The sequence below is a fragment of the Pezoporus wallicus genome, unplaced genomic scaffold, assembly GCF_028554395.1.
Source record: "Pezoporus wallicus isolate ANWC-B61680 ecotype Strahan unplaced genomic scaffold, APGP_CSIRO_Pwel_v1 contig_6897, whole genome shotgun sequence".
NCBI lineage: Eukaryota > Metazoa > Chordata > Aves > Psittaciformes > Psittacidae > Pezoporus > Pezoporus wallicus.
In genome coordinates this window covers 745,063-760,882 of record NW_026636510.1, presented here as the reverse complement: position 1 = coordinate 760,882, position 15,820 = coordinate 745,063, and the positions used below count along the sequence as shown (strand labels likewise).

The window sequence follows — 15,820 nt, the reverse complement described above, 5'->3', positions numbered from 1 at the left end:
CTAGGACATATTTCTGATGTTTTGTGTTCTTATTATAGATATGTTCTTTTGGGTATCTCCTGTCATTCCTTAAATAAAAAGAAAATGATTGTTCTTATGCACATTCCATTGCAGTGATTTCACAGACCAGACTTTCTGTGATGTTGAGCTTGTTCAGACAATTTTGTAAGGCAGTTTTATTCAAGCCTCTGCTTGCCTTCTCACTTTTCTGTAAAGATTGGAGGGACACTTTGAAGTTTCACAGTTCTGAGAAGTGTCCTTTTTTTTTTAATTATCTTTTTTATTTTTTTTAAATCATTCTGTATTTTCCTTTATTCTGCATTATTTTTTGATTTCTGTACAAGTCTGCCTTCTTCCAAAGCAGCTCTTGAACTGGCTAGAGCAAATTCTAGGAAGCAGAGAGGATTTTCAAAGCACAGAATAATGGGAAATCCAGTTTCAACATGTGATGTAGTGTCAAATATTTTAATACCCACACCTTCTTCTTCTCCAAGAGAGTGGAGAATTGAATGTGCTCACTAGGTGCCATGTGTGCGGAGAGGTCCAAATCCCAAGTCAGGAGAGTTCTGTTCTGCTTCCCAAGTAGAGTGCAATTTACAGTTAGTACATAGGGGTTCAGGAAGGAAAAAAGAAATTCAAGAATGTCTTTGATTCAAGGAGAGTTACAAGTTTACTGGCATTTTTGTAAAACATGCAACTTTCTCAGAAGCTTTGTCCTGCAAAGTGTTTTTGTGGTTAAACCACAGCATTGAGATGTTTTTCCAGTTAATTTAGAATTACTAATTCAGGTCATCCCTACAGTTAACAAATACTTTTCAATAGATTCTAAAATTATCTTGTCTGAAAGTGTCACTGTTGAAGAGTACTAAATTAATTTAAAAGTTTTCAAATTATTTAGTGACTTTATTTTTAGCACCTCCACCCATCTAGCACACTTTCAACTATTGAAGTGGTCAGTAAAGTAAAATCTTGGTTTCTCTTAATTTGAAGTAGTTGCTATGTCAGTTAGACTAGCCTGTGGAGCTTTTTCAGTTCTGAATAGAATGGGATATACTCAATCTTTCCATTCCTTTACCTTTGCCTTTAGGAGCTCGCAGAGCCATCTGTGTTTCTGCAGTGTCACTCTCTTTCTACCATGTCTTTGTTTTTCTCTCTCCCTTGTTCACTTCCACAATCTGCTTTGCATTTCTCAATATGCTGACATCCTCACTTGGAGTGCTTTCTCTGTTCATCTCTTCTGTATCGTGCAGATTGCTATTTAAAGGACAGTGCTTGAAGAAACTTGCTAACCTTAGTAATTGTCCTTTGTTCTCAGTTTATCTTCTCTTAAATGAACTACTGCTCTTTGTCTGTCTTTTTTATTTAGTTTGGAAGATCTCTTAAGGCACAAAACTTCCTTAGTTTTTGTCAGACACCAGAATTATTGGTACTGATTTTTACTAAGTAATTATAGCAGTGTTCTAATTCAGAAGAGTAGACATTATTTAGCTTTGCAGACTGCAAAGCTTTATGCACCCTTTCTTCTTCAAAATGTTCTCCTACACTAGTATAAATCTCTTTCCAAAGTACAATTTAGATAGTGTTTTCTTTGCAAATCAGAGACTTCAAATATAGACTAATATTGCATTTCAGAGGTTTTTGAAATTATCGTACCTAATAAATAGAAATTTCTATCCTATTATGGAGCCTTTTACTTGAAACATCTATGTTGTACGCAGTGATTCGAAGAGGCATAAAAGAAGCCTGTGCCATTGAAGTCCACAGTCTTGTGATGTAATCTGGATCACCCACGTCACTGGGAAATGCTAGTAGACAGGAACCCTCTTGTCTCTTTGCTCTCTCAAATCAGTACAGAATACTTGCAGGTTCCTCTGACAACATGAAATGGCAGTTGTTTGCCTTCACCAGTTGTGGTTACTTAGAAAAGCTGTTTGGTGGAATGGGGAACACACGAGTTTTTTCAGACTGAACTCTTTCTAGATACCTGTCTCAAAACAGAATCACCATGACAGGTAATATTAGTCAGCAGCCTTCCTGACAGATTGAGTAGGAAGGACAAAAATTAATGAACTTGAGAATAGAAACATCCGGTCATAGCTTAAGGCAGTCTTCCTGCATCGGTCTGAAGGCACATTACTGGGACAACCTGGAAATGCCTGCACTGTCACTGTGTGCTGTCTTTCTCATGTATACATGGCAGTTGGTCTCCTCCAGCTCTGTTAATTTGTCATTTTTCATGCATATTGAAACATAGCTAAATAACCATGTTGCACCACATCACTTTAATGATGCAATCTTTACATTTTCTCTTTTTTTTTTCTTCTAGATTCTTAGATTTATTTCAGATTTTCTTGCTTTTCTGGTACTTTACAATTTTATCATACCTATTTCACTTTATGTGACTGTTGAGATGCAGAAATTTCTTGGATCTTTTTTTATTGGCTGGGATCTTGACCTCTATCATGAAGAAACAAACCAGAGAGCACAAGTAAATACTTCAGACCTCAATGAGGAATTGGGACAGGTAGAGTAAAAAATAAACTGTTTCTTTTCTTTTTCTTTTTCTTTTTTACCTTCTATTTTCTACTCCTTTCTTAATATTAAATTCATTACTGAAAACTTTTTATTGGTTGCAATTTGATTTCAGATTAATTTTAAAATAAAGGATAAACATCTGATGGCAGAAATAAAAAAATTTACATGACCAGAAAAAGGTGTCTTGTGGAGAGTATGAGTTGAGATATTTACTTTTTCCTTCTAATACATACATGCAACTCAAAGTCTGTTTTTTGTTTTATTTTACAAAAGGTAGAGTATGTGTTTACAGACAAAACCGGTACCTTAACTGAAAATGAGATGCAGTTTCGGGAGTGCTCCATTAATGGCATAAAGTACCAAGAGGTCAATGGTAAACTAACTCCAGAGGGGTTTTCTGAAGATTCACCAGATGGAAATATACATAGTTTGGTAAGACTTTTTTTTTTTTTTTTTTTTTCCCATTAGACATCCCAGACAGAAAGTGGTTTATTTCAGAGAAATACTCTTCTAGCATCAGCATTCTAAGAAAAAAAAAAAAAAAAATTTGAACTTATCAACAGTTTCAAGCACTTAAGTATTACTGAAAAAATATCTGTTAAAACATGTTGAGATGTGATTATTTAACATGGAATACTTGGCAGATTTTAAAGTAAAAACATTTTTTAAAGTATATTGAAAACTGGGTTGATATGTGTTACAAATTAAGTTTCATCTTTCTTATAGATGAAAGAGGAGGAGCTCTTCTTGAAAGCGGTTTGTCTTTGTCATACAGTTCAGATCAATGCAGATCAGACAGATGGTGCTGATGGCCCCTGGCATGCCGATGGAATAGCATCTCCATTGGAGTATTATGCTTCTTCACCAGATGAGAAAGCTTTAGTTGAAGCTGCAAGCCGGTGAGTTGTAGTGACAAAGCTATCTAATGTAGAAAATGCCTACTAGGGCAGGCAATTCATGGTAAAAGCAACCTTAAAAATTGCTCATAAAGACCTGTAAAGCCCAGGGCCTGGCAATGTTAGTTCACTATGAAATCTTAGAAAAATGAAATACACAAAACCCTACGCGTATTAAAAAGTGACTATTTAAAATATTTATGGGAATTCTTGATTATTACAGTGAATTACAGTCCCAATAATGGAGAAATTATAGTTTCTGTTTAAATAGTGCAGAAAGTGTGCTTTTTTTATTGTCTCAAAGCAGTAATGAGTTCTCTCCTTTTTTCCCCTTCACATCAACAGACATTATGTTTGATGATTAAATGTATATTTTCTTTTAATTTTAGGGTTGGAGTTGTATTTACTGGAACTACTGGGGACAGTATGGAAGTAAAAAGTCTTGGAAAACCAGAAAGGTAGTAATTTTGATTGTTTCTTTTGAAGGACAGAACAGTAGTGAAAATTAATGTTCTCTTAATCCTCTCTGTTTATAAGAAAACTTTGCTTATGCACAGCGTGCTGTTTTTAATGGTTTTCCCTTAATATCTTCAAGACAGCTCACATCTTATTTCTTACCAATTTAGACTGAGATGCAAGAATTCTGTATGCATTAGTTGCTCTGTGTAGATGTGTACTTAACAGTTTACCTTTGCCCATTCCTCAAAGGTTGAGACCGTAGTAGAACTGGAAAACTGGATTGCGTATTCAGGTCTTATTGTTTGTGCTTTCAGGTCCAGAAGTTCTCAGAATCAGTGTCATACATGCATAATCTAATTACATATTTTAAAATTTCCCAAAATGAGTAAAAATATTATTGATAACTGTATAGCTGCAGTATGCCACGACACCTTATATCTGCTGGATCTGTTTCAGTTATTTGGCAGTAATTTAAACTTAAATGTCTGAAGTTAGTTTTCTAAATTAGTGGTAACATAACAAAAAAATAGTCGAGTTACAAGAGAACATATACTCTCCTTTGGCTGTGTAGGTTGTTAACAAGTGTAAGCAACAAAGTGTAGTTTGCAAAGTTACAGCTGAAGGAATGATAGAGGGGTAAAGGAACAGATGGGAGGTGATTGTAATCTCCAGGTGAAAAGCTCATGTTCAGAAAACTATTCCTGTTGGTGGGAAAACCTCACAGTATAAGGTATATTTGTGAGTAACTGACTCTGGAAGTTTACTTCTAAAAATATTTTATTCCTTTTCCCCCTTCTGTTGAAATACAAAATGCAGGTATAAATTACTTCATGTTTTGGAGTTTGATCCAAATCGCAGACGAATGAGTGTCATTGTAGAGAGCCCCTCAGGTAAGTGATCAGAAGTTGCACAAACTGCAGTGGAGAACTTCTTAAATAGTATGTATTCTTAATTTCTGTTCCATTTTACTTTTTAGGGGAAAAGCTTTTATTCACAAAAGGAGCAGAATCTTCCATTCTTCCTCGTAGTAAGAGTGGAGAAATAGACAAAACAAGGATACATGTGGATGAATTTGCTTTGGTAAGTGTAAATGCTTGCCCAGCTCGTCAGAAGAAAATACTGGTGCAAGTTCTCTGACTTGAACTGAACAAATGGCAGGTGGCACCTTTTTGTTAGATCAGAATCTTATCTACTCTGAATGTATTCTTTTATTTTCTCACAGAAAGGGCTAAGAACTTTGTGTGTAGCCTACAGAAGATTCACACCTGAAGAGTATCAAGAAATTGGCAAACGGCTCCATGAGGCTAGGACTGCCTTACAACAACGGGAAGAAAGATTAGCAGATGTATTCAACTTCATAGAAAGGGATCTGGAATTACTTGGGGCTACAGGAGTAGAAGACAAGTATGCAATGGAGTTTCTGCTAATTACATTCAAAGCCATATTGAATTTAGGTTTTATAACTGAAATATGATGTATGGCATGAAAAACTCTTCCACAACAACTGAAAGTTCTTTGGATTGAGGAACATTCAAAACACATGTTGTACTACCTGTTTATTGGCTTAATAATGATGTCATACAGTAGTATTCATCAGGAAAGATTTAATGTGTGTGAAACAGAATAGTTGCAGTAAATATTTAGAGTAATTGCTAATTTCTTGGGAAAACTTATATACATAGCTACTTTACAAAGCATTCTGCTTGCATAGCATGTATTCTGTAACTCAGAGGGTTTATTGTACACTGGAGCGTATAGATGAAACACTTAAAAGCTTTTCATGTACTACAGAAGATAGTAATTACTGTGGACTGTTTTAAAACTTCTCAAATGCAGCAATGGTGCCTAATTTAAGTTAAGATACAATTTCTTGATCACTTAGCAGGATTGAAGTTAAATTTTATTTCATCAAAGCCTTCATTTTATTGCTGGTAACAGAATGTCATCTGACAGACTGATTCTCTGAAAAGCAATGTAACACTGGAAATGCAGTCTTAAATCATCATGACGGGAGTAACATGGAATTACAGCATGAGCTCTGTTTTTGTAAAGTCTTTGATCAGTTATTTAAGATTTTCTTCTTTCTAGACTGCAAGATAAAGTCCAAGAAACTATAGAAGCACTCAGGTTGGCTGGTATCAAAGTGTGGGTACTCACTGGAGATAAGCATGAAACAGCTGTTAGTGTCAGCTTATCATGTGGACACTTTCATAGAACCATGAACATCCTTGAGCTTGTGCAACACAAGTCAGACAGTACATGCGCAGAACAACTGAGGCAGCTAGCCAAGAGGTAAAATACCTGAGATGTCATTATCTCAGTGATGATCTTAGCTTTGTTTTCTTTTATGCTCAGATTTTATGACAATCTCTTTGATGTATGTGCCAAACACATGAAGTTACCTTTTAAAAAAGTTTATTTAGTAGTATAATACCAGATTTATAGAAGCCGTCTTTCTGACAGGCTAACTTCTTTATCTGTTGTATGGGCAACTGCATAGTTCATAACAAAATTTAAATTTTCCCATCACAGTGATACAAAGCCAACATTTTTGTTCCTAATAGAATAAAAGAAGACCATGTTATCCAGCATGGACTTGTTGTGGATGGGACCAGCCTCTCTCTTGCACTCAGGGAACATGAAAAACTGTTCATGGAAGTTTGCAAAAACTGTTCTGCAGTGTTGTGCTGTCGCATGGCACCCCTTCAGAAAGCAAAAGTAAGTGAGAATATAATCTGGGTTGTCTTGTATTTTTGTCATGCTTTGAAAGAGGCAAGGACATCAGGAACTGCTTTGTTTCTCGGTCTGCCCTTCTGTGTGACTTTTGAATTCTTTTAAATTCTGTTGATCTGTAGTAGTTTGCTACTAAGTTTCTAAGTGCATTTGTGAAAATTTGCAGGTGAATTGAGGAGATAGTCAAACTGCTGCTACTCTGCAACAAAAAGACTAATCTTTAATCAGCCTCTTAAGTTTTCTGTAAGGCGGTAGCTATCCTGGTCACCTGCATGCTTTGGCATTGCCTGTTCTATCACTTCTTCAAACCACAATTGAAGATTCATGAAGCTATATGGAAAAGTGTGCTGCTTTAAAGATTTAAAAGAATACCAAGTTTGAGGAGGAAGTAGAAGGGAAGGGAAAAGAAGCTGGGGCCTAGTTTCCAGGAGATTTGCCTTAATGCTATCTTCTGAGGCAATTTTTTTCTTCATGGATACTTAATTTTACTTAAATACAGGTCAAATAAAATTCAAATTTAGACTGATTTTTTTATTTTTTATTTACTCTAAAAAGCTAAGCTCTGAAGAGCTATATTCTTTTTTATAATTTTAATTATAAGATTGATATTATAATATTAGTATTATAACTTTAGCTCATCTATATGCTTTAAAGTCTTTTTGCATGTAATTCCAGTAATATTAAGACTCTGAAAAGGCAGTTGTCTACTGTATTTTTACACCTCAACAAAAAGAAAAGGAAAAAAGACATCTCTTTACCTTAAAGACATAAGAAATGTGAGGTACTAGATTTGCAAAAGAGACTGTTTTACTATAGTACGAGTAGCCTGTTTTGAGGTCGCTCTTCCTTCTTCCAACATTTAGTCAGTCACTTAATGCAGTCTTTAGAATTACTTCATTATAAAACTACTCAGTTGTGTATAAAACTTGGTATAATAGTAGTTTTGGTAAAATGTTAAAAAGAAGTTGTTTGTAACAGCAATAAGAAAAATCATTTGTTGGCTATGTCCACTTTATGTACACTCTCTTAGGTGAAATTTTTGCTGTCCTCTCTCTTTAAGATATAGTTATTTGCTTATGTTGTGTCCTTGTTCTTACTTTGTCATTTAACTTGATTTATAATGTGTTTTGTACTGCCAAATTTGTCAGAACAGCCAATAGCGCTTTCCTTAATTCTTTTCCTGTCCATCAGATAATCTCAGTTATTTCCTGTATTTTGTCGTAAAGTACAACAAAACCTAATTTTGACGGCAGTGGCTTTAAACACTGAAGTAGATAAATGACTGAGATAAATGCTGCACACTATAGGAGGGAAGGGTAGGGAGGGAATTGTACAGCAGTTTAGTCCTTGGTTTTGGTTTTCTACTTGTCCTGGGTTCAGCAGTAGCAGTCATTTTTTCTCCTTCTTAGTAGTTGGTGCAGCGCTGTTTTTGACTTTTGACCTGTGGACAGCACTGATAACACCGATGTTTTTAGTTTACTGCTCAAATGTTTAGTCTGACCAAGGACTTTCTGAGCCTCGTGCTCTGTCAGGGAGGAGGGGAAGCTGGGAGGAAGCAGAGACAGGACACCTGGGCCAAACTAGCCAAAGAGGTATTCCATACCACAGCACGTCATGCCCAGGAGGTAACTGAGAATTACCCAGAAGGGCTAATGCACTCCTGGGTCTGGCTAGGTATCGGTCAGCAGGTGGTACTATATTCTCTTTCCTTGTTATTTCCCTTATCATTATTATTATTGGTGGTAGCGGTAGTGATTTGTGTTGTACCTTAGTTACTGGACTGTTCTTATCTCAACCTGTGGGAGTTAAATTCTTTCAGTTCTCCTTCCCATCCCTCTGGGAGCGGGGGGGGGAGTAGACTGCGTGGTTCTGATTCACAGCCTGGGCTTAAACCACGACACTGCTGTAGGCACCCTTTTTGTGAGGTGTATTCCAAGGTCAAGATGGAACTCAGTATTTCCCACATATTTTCCTGTAATTTTAATGCTTGTCAGTATATGGCTAGCAGTCTCACTACTTATTTTCGTATATTTTATGGCTCAGAAACCTTTTCAAGCATCTTTCATGTCAGTAATTCAGAGTTGCTGCTGTTAATATTTGCCAGAGGATTTGTCTTGACCTTTTTGTGTAGATGTTTGTCTGTCTAAATTACCACAGTGGTTGGTATCTTGTGAAAACTGATCTGGGTGACATACTGCAGCCATGCAGTAAGGCTGCTTAATAAGATCTAATGCTAAATTTACTTGAAATAATTACCCCTTAGGAATGGGGAGTTTTAAAACCCGAATATTAATACCTGTAATTAAGGAATGTGTTCCCACAATGATGTGGATTTATCTGAATTGTGGACTGTGTTTAATCACTGTTGTGTTCCTTGTGTGAAGCATTACTGGTCCTATGAATAAGCACAGTGACATACTAGCTAGAGCTCAATTGTTTGAACTTCACTTACTTCATGCAGTTGTTGCTCTGTTGATTATTTCCACTTTGAGTTTTCTGGAATTTGGGGGGGAATACGCAGTATTTTTTTGTTGATAAATATTCTTTGTTTTTAGAAAGTCTTCTGGATCTGCATTCTCACCTTTATCTCTTCAGCCCATTTATGACTGAATTAGTGAAGCCTTTACCTTTAGTTAGAGCTCTCTGGGAGGTTAATGAATTGCTAACTAAATCCTTAACTAAAAGCCTCATCTAACTAACTCCTCTCTATTAAGAATATTGTTGGCACTTACATTAAAGATTAGTTTCCTTTCTGCAAAGAGCAGATATAACTGCTCTTCTTTTGAGTATTTTAGAGACTTGTAAACAGTTTTTTATTCCATCTGTCATATCTTCTTTGTGACTTTTCCGGAGGAGAATACCCATTGTTGATAATGGAGTTACTTTAAAAAGAAGTTATTTTTTTGAGTAACAGTATGTATTGATCTTTGATCTAATATATTGGTTTTTTTTCAGATTCCTCTTTTACAATGATTAGTTCCATTAATTGAAAGTGTGAACTATCTGGGCACATCTAATAAAGGATGTTAAAGGATGGATTGCTCCCTAAGTAAATTTCAGTTCCGACTTTTACTTGACTGTCTTGTATTATAAACCACCAAATTAAGAGTTGTAAAAGTACATCTAAATAAGAACAGCAGAATAAGCTGAAGGCAGTCATAATATTTAAATAAGGCTTGTGCCCCAAAGAGGGAGCTTTTCTAAAGGAGCAGTGAATTTGCACATGTCATACGCCAAAGATGTGTTTTACCCATGTGCATATTCATGGAACATATTAATTATATTTACAGGTAACTAAAGTCCTTGGGAATTAGTGGCATGCTTTGTTGGTAGACTGCCTAATCTGTAAAATTTCTGCCCTCCCTCCTTTTTTTTTCTCCAGGTAGTGCGACTGTTAAAAACATCCCCAGAGAAACCTATAACATTAGCGATTGGTGATGGTGCTAATGATGTGAGCATGATACAAGAAGCACATGTTGGCATAGGTAATTGTCTTTTGTCATAAAAAATAAAGGCAAATAACATGCAAATTTCAGTAGAGTGTTCGATCATGAATAGTGTTTATAAACAGATAAACTTACAAAGTTTTTGCACCTGTGAATGACAGGGTGTTTATCTGAGTCATTCATTGTAGCAGAGTTTTAATGAATATTAAAATCTAAGGCTGTTTGCTTTCAGAAATGTTAGGTTTATTGTGTAGTCCACCAGTAATCAGAGGTCCTGTTTTATGCTGAGGTAAGAACACCAAAGATTCTTTCTAACTAGAATCTCAGAAGTACCCCATGTAAGGTATTAGAAGCGGTTATAACTAACTTCAGACATTGTCAGGTTCTAACTTCCTGTGTAAACTTGACCTTTAAACCTTTCTTTGTGCTCAAGTGACACTGTTTGCACCACATCTGTATTATTGTAGAAATGCCATTTGTGTCTAGTTTGGCTTTGACGAGAAGAATTTCTTTCTCTCTTGAGAGACTGTTATTGATTTTCAGGTAGACTTGCTAGATTTCTGTTATCTGGCCAGGACTTTATTTAAACTTTTTTTTTTCTATGTTATATAACTGAATTAACAAAACCCAAACATACCTAAAACTGAATTGTTACCCATTTTGAAGTGTTTTGATATTTCCTTTACTAACTTTGTTGGATGGTGTTTGTTATAGTAGTAAATCTGAAGGTATTACCTAAGGTATTAGTACATAAGGATATTCAGTCTGTCACCCTGTGTGATTTAAAAGGTGTACGTAATGTTTATCATGTAAATCACATGCCCCTGATTTTTAAGACCATGGGTCTTAAAGACAATGGGTATAGCCCGCTTGAGAAGGTTACGGGCCAATGGCAAATGATGCTACAGCTAGTTTGTCAAATAACTGAAGCTTATTAAAAATTATCCAAGTTTTTATTGTAATTTATAGCATACATGTACACTGGTCAGAACCAGCGAGTCTTTGCTCTTGAGAATGACTGGACCTTTAGACTGTTTTCTGTTCAAAAGCAACTAGCACTTTCAAAGGTCTGGTTTTCAGGAGTCCCAGACCATTTTTCTTGTATAAAAGAGCAGTTTGTCTTCTCTGTGTATGCTTATCCTAACATTAGTAATAGTTTTTTAGAAACTAATTTGTGTTCAGCTGTGACAAGTGACAAGCACTTTCAGCCCACCAGACTGAGTAAACTGTTGCTGCAAGAACAGCACTTCTTTTATTCTGCTGTTGATATAGGGCATATTATTCCCAGAAGATACTGTAAGAAAAACCTCTCTGAAGTAAAATGTAGTAAGTAAATTGGTGACTAAAGATGGATAGATAGTGGTTTGCTTGGTTTGGGAATTTTGGTTATGTATGAGTATTGTTGTTTTGTTTCTACTGATAAATGTTTTCTTAAGTATAACGTATGGAAATAGTTGGTGGGTGAGTTTTCTAAATTATTTTTTTTAGTTCAAAGTGTCATGAATAATGCCTTCTTTTGGAACTGAAAGTTAATGAAGCCTATAATGTTGAAGTGCAGAAAAATAGAAATGTAGCTTCAGTTTTTTTGTCACTGGGTTTTTTAAGCTTTACTTTAGAATGTTTTACCTGTTTTCTATTTCGTTTCCCAAATATTACAGGAATTATGGGCAAGGAAGGAAGACAAGCTGTAAGAAACAGTGACTATGCAATAGCACGGTTTAAATTCCTCTCCAAGTTGCTTTTTGTTCATGGACACTTTTACTATATTAGAATAGCAACCCTTGTACAGTACTTTTTTTATAAGGTAAGTCTTCAGAGAGTGCCAGTGAAGTTCATGGAAAATGTGTAACTTCCTTCCCACCAATAAATTAATTTCAGATCTAAGATTTTTTTCTGGCAACAGATTAAATATCTCTTTTCAGACATGATTTTTCAACTTTCTTTTTTTATAGTTTACAACCCAATGCAGTAGCTTCTCTGTCAAATTGTTCAGTACTTCCACCTAGAAATAGGTTTTAAATACCACAATGAGTCTGCCTCTCAGCCTAGGCAAACATGTTTGCTCTCTGAAAGAAGCATTACTAGCTCAATATTAAATGCATTTTTTAGCAAGATGTAAAAGTATAACCTATTTTGTTTATTGATTTAATATGAACCAAATCTGTTCATCTATCTTAAAAGGAAAAAGGAGTATAGGAAGTAGAGAGAGGAAGTAGGAGGGTGTGGGGAGAGAACATGCTCTTTGCTGGCAGGCTTACCTTAAAAAATTCTAAGTCTTCACTTCAGAAACAGTGCAAGGGACTGAGTTATATCTGGATACCTCTCGGGGAGCTATGGGTATGGTGCAACAGGGTGAGCTTAAGCCAAATGCTAGAAGGAGTTGGGGGGCATGGGCCGGGAGTGTCCTGAGAGCTCAGTCATGGTCTGGGGTATTTGAGCTGCTCAGAATGTCTTCGATCTTACCTGAAATTTATCAGAGATGCTAGCATTGGCCACCAAGCCACATTTTATCTTCGATTGTTTGCTTTCATTTAAAGATCACAGCATCGTCTTCGGTTTTGGTTTCTGTCTTTCCTACTCCCATACAGAAAGCTCACAAGCAGGGAACGTGATTTCTTGAATGAAATGTAGAAACTATTTCACAAGGAAATTACTAAAAAGAAACTAAGGGGGAAATGAATGGGTTTCTCCTCGTTTAATACTATTTGTACTCCTATAAAGAGTTGTGTTCATCAAGCACTGCAATTAGAGTTTATATTTTTCAGGTTCATTGTTCTAAAGGACAAACAAAATAGGCTCTTAATCAGAGCATATTACTTCACTTTGCCAACTAAAATGCTGAAATGCTTTATACCCTCCCTGTGTATTTTTGCCAGCATCTAAGAGTTAGCAGTTTCTTTCAGTACTGTGAGACATATACTGAGGATTAACTGTTTAACTATTTTCTTTGCTTTTTTTTTTTTTTTTTCCAGAATGTGTGCTTTATTACACCACAATTTTTGTATCAGTTCTTCTGTTTGTTTTCACAACAGGTAAGTATTATGTGCTTTACATCATGGTAAATGTGAATTAAACACTCAGGGTAAATAACTAGAAAAATGGGAAAGAACTAGACAGGAATGGCAAGATTTTACACTTAACAAATATTCATCTTCATTTTTTTGTATTTGATAGCTTGATGTTCCTGAATGGTTACATGAGCATAGCTTTTTTTCTAACTAGCGAATTCACGTAATGATTTGTTGCTGCTATAATGTGCTGATAAATTTTAATAAATACAAACAACTTTTTTCTTTACAAGACTCAAAATAATTTTTGTTTTCATTTTCAGACACTCTATGACAGTGTATACCTGACTTTGTACAATATTTGTTTCACTTCCTTGCCTGTCCTCATATACAGTCTTTTTGAACAGCATGTGCATCCGCATGTATTACAGAGTAAACCTGTGCTCTATCGGTACGTATATTCTAATATTGTCACAGTAGAACATCATTTAGAATAACAGCAGCATCTGCAGAAGTCTATGAACTGTGCATTCCTACAGTATTTTTATCTGTAATTTATACAATTTTTAGTAACTATTTTGAGAGAGAACTGCAGCTACAGTTTCCATCCTAAAAGTTAATTAACATGAGTATTTTAAGAGAATCATGTTAATACTGGAAGAGAATTGAGCACTTGGTCTGCTTACATGATTGGCAGCTTTCTCTTCCATTACATGTAGGAGGTGAAAATCAATCAAACACACAAATGAATCACTAGGACACTGTGGTTGAGGGAATCACCACAAGATGTGCTTTACTGGGAGGGGAAGTGATTTCATGTAGAATTAGATGTCCTCCCAGTGGTAGCATATTGCGCTGCATATAGCTTTTTGGACAAAAAAAAAAAGCAACTGTATTTTTGTTAAAAAGAGAAGTCTCTTAGATGTTTCTGTTTTCCTGAAGGTCTTCTAAGTAGATCAAAGGGCAAGTGTCAGGAGATCTGGCTTTTTCTTCTTGCATAGTTTGTGCTATCCTACACTTGACCCATTTGAGGCCCTTGCCATTGGCGATTCCTGCATATAGTATAGGCAAATCATGAGTTATGTATTTTTTTTCATATATCAGCATATGTATTTTGTTAAGTGTGTCTTGGTGCAGTTGAAAGCTTTATTTATTCAAAGTAGTAGCAATCACACAATGGGAATAGCTGATGGGTACATAAAGACAATCTGAAATTCTGCTTTATTTCTGCAGAGATATCAGTAAAAATGCCCAGCTGGGATTTAAACCATTTCTTTACTGGACCATCTTGGGCTTCTTCCATGCATTTGTTTTCTTTTATGGCTCGTATCTTCTAATGGGAGAAGATACTTCTCTACTGGGAAATGGCCAGGTACCATATCATAGAAATTATTCTACCACTGTATTTTGGTGATACTTCTTACTGTCTTTTTTTTTTTTTTTTTGTAATCTTGTATCAGAAAATTGTATGTTTTTTTATTTTTATGAACTACATAATTACCAAAGGTACTTTGCCAATATTGATGTGTACTCTCAAGAGTAACATTTCTTAGTGTGGAAACTGTAATGTTATCAGAAAGCGTATGTCCATGAAGAACGTATCTTTCAAGATAATAAATGTATTATGTTTGTCTTAAACTTTGTTTTATTTTGTATACTGTTTTTGTCAAAATCGTATGTCATAACTTCAGTAAATGAGAATTTATGTTCAGTCATTCAAAACTCCTTTGGAGTTGGACTTAATTGCTCTGTCAAACAATGGCTTATCTTTTAGCATCTGTTATGAAGTTAGGCTTAAACTGAAAGTTGGCAAAAGTCTTAAAAGCTTTTCCTGAAAATGCATTATTCTAGTTACTCAGAATTTTAAAAAATGAAGTTGTGCAAGCTGCTCTTAAATTACAGTTTTTATTCAAGAAATATTTTTAGGACAGTAACTTAACGATATCGGGACAGTAACTTAACGATATCGTCCACTACGAATTTAGCACTTTCTATTTTAAAGATGTTAAATTTCACAGGAAAAATCATATACAAAAAATTCCTAAAGCTTGGATAAAACCATTACAAGTCTGCTTCCTCATTCACCCCCCCCCCCCCCCCCCCCCGAAAGTTCAGAGTTAGTTAAGCCAATTAAAACACTTAGATACTGAATTTTTCTCTCATAAAACTTATGGGTAATGATGCAGAAATACATTTGGTTCTCTCATTGTGCCATTCATACTACTGACATGAAGTGCTTTCTGATTCTTGTCTAGTGCTTGTTAGAGTTATATATTGTGGCACAAGGTACAACAATAGCATTATACTGTATTCACAGTGGTCATGGGGGAATTGGAATGCGCATGAGCTCAGGAAGTTTAGCCAAAAAAAGAATTTCCATATAATGATGTACAGGCAATGGCCAGACTTGTCTTGAGTGACTAAAATCAGAGAGCATGTGAAAGGAGCAGTGAAGAGGGAGTGGTGCAGCTAGCTGGAGTACCTGTTTCGTTTGGGAGGAACGTTAAAATAGTTGTGCTTTAGACTAAAATGTCTCTTACAGCTGAGGTATGAATCTGCCCTCTCCTGTCATTATTTTTTACAAGCTGTGTGACTTCAGAGTTCCTGTGAATTGGTAAAGGGCCTTCAGTACTCTTCTGATGAAATAAGTTTGCACTATGGAAATCTGTGCATCCGTCTTAGTTCTCAAAACGCCTTGCTTTAAAATTGCTTACTTAAATGTTCACAGGGCAGAAACAGACTT

General features: G+C 35.6%; 1 protein-coding gene across 9 annotated transcripts in view; it reads left to right on the top strand.

Moving 5' to 3' along the window:
- The window catches only part of ATP11B (ATPase phospholipid transporting 11B (putative)), a 64,642-nt gene that overhangs the window by 29,461 nt on the left and 19,361 nt on the right, over nucleotides 1-15,820 (top strand). For all 9 annotated transcript variants that reach the window (XM_057400422.1, XM_057400423.1, XM_057400421.1 and 6 more), the window contains exons 12-25: nucleotides 2,327-2,524; nucleotides 2,809-2,967; nucleotides 3,262-3,434; nucleotides 3,821-3,889; nucleotides 4,707-4,780; nucleotides 4,867-4,970; nucleotides 5,113-5,294; nucleotides 5,979-6,182; nucleotides 6,455-6,608; nucleotides 10,006-10,108; nucleotides 11,728-11,873; nucleotides 13,042-13,101; nucleotides 13,401-13,528; nucleotides 14,311-14,449. In XM_057400422.1, coding sequence (XP_057256405.1) covers nucleotides 2,327-2,524; nucleotides 2,809-2,967; nucleotides 3,262-3,434; nucleotides 3,821-3,889; nucleotides 4,707-4,780; nucleotides 4,867-4,970; nucleotides 5,113-5,294; nucleotides 5,979-6,182; nucleotides 6,455-6,608; nucleotides 10,006-10,108; nucleotides 11,728-11,873; nucleotides 13,042-13,101; nucleotides 13,401-13,528; nucleotides 14,311-14,449 — 1,893 coding nt within the window. The remainder of the gene's footprint in view (nucleotides 1-2,326; nucleotides 2,525-2,808; nucleotides 2,968-3,261; nucleotides 3,435-3,820; nucleotides 3,890-4,706; nucleotides 4,781-4,866; nucleotides 4,971-5,112; nucleotides 5,295-5,978; nucleotides 6,183-6,454; nucleotides 6,609-10,005; nucleotides 10,109-11,727; nucleotides 11,874-13,041; nucleotides 13,102-13,400; nucleotides 13,529-14,310; nucleotides 14,450-15,820) is intronic.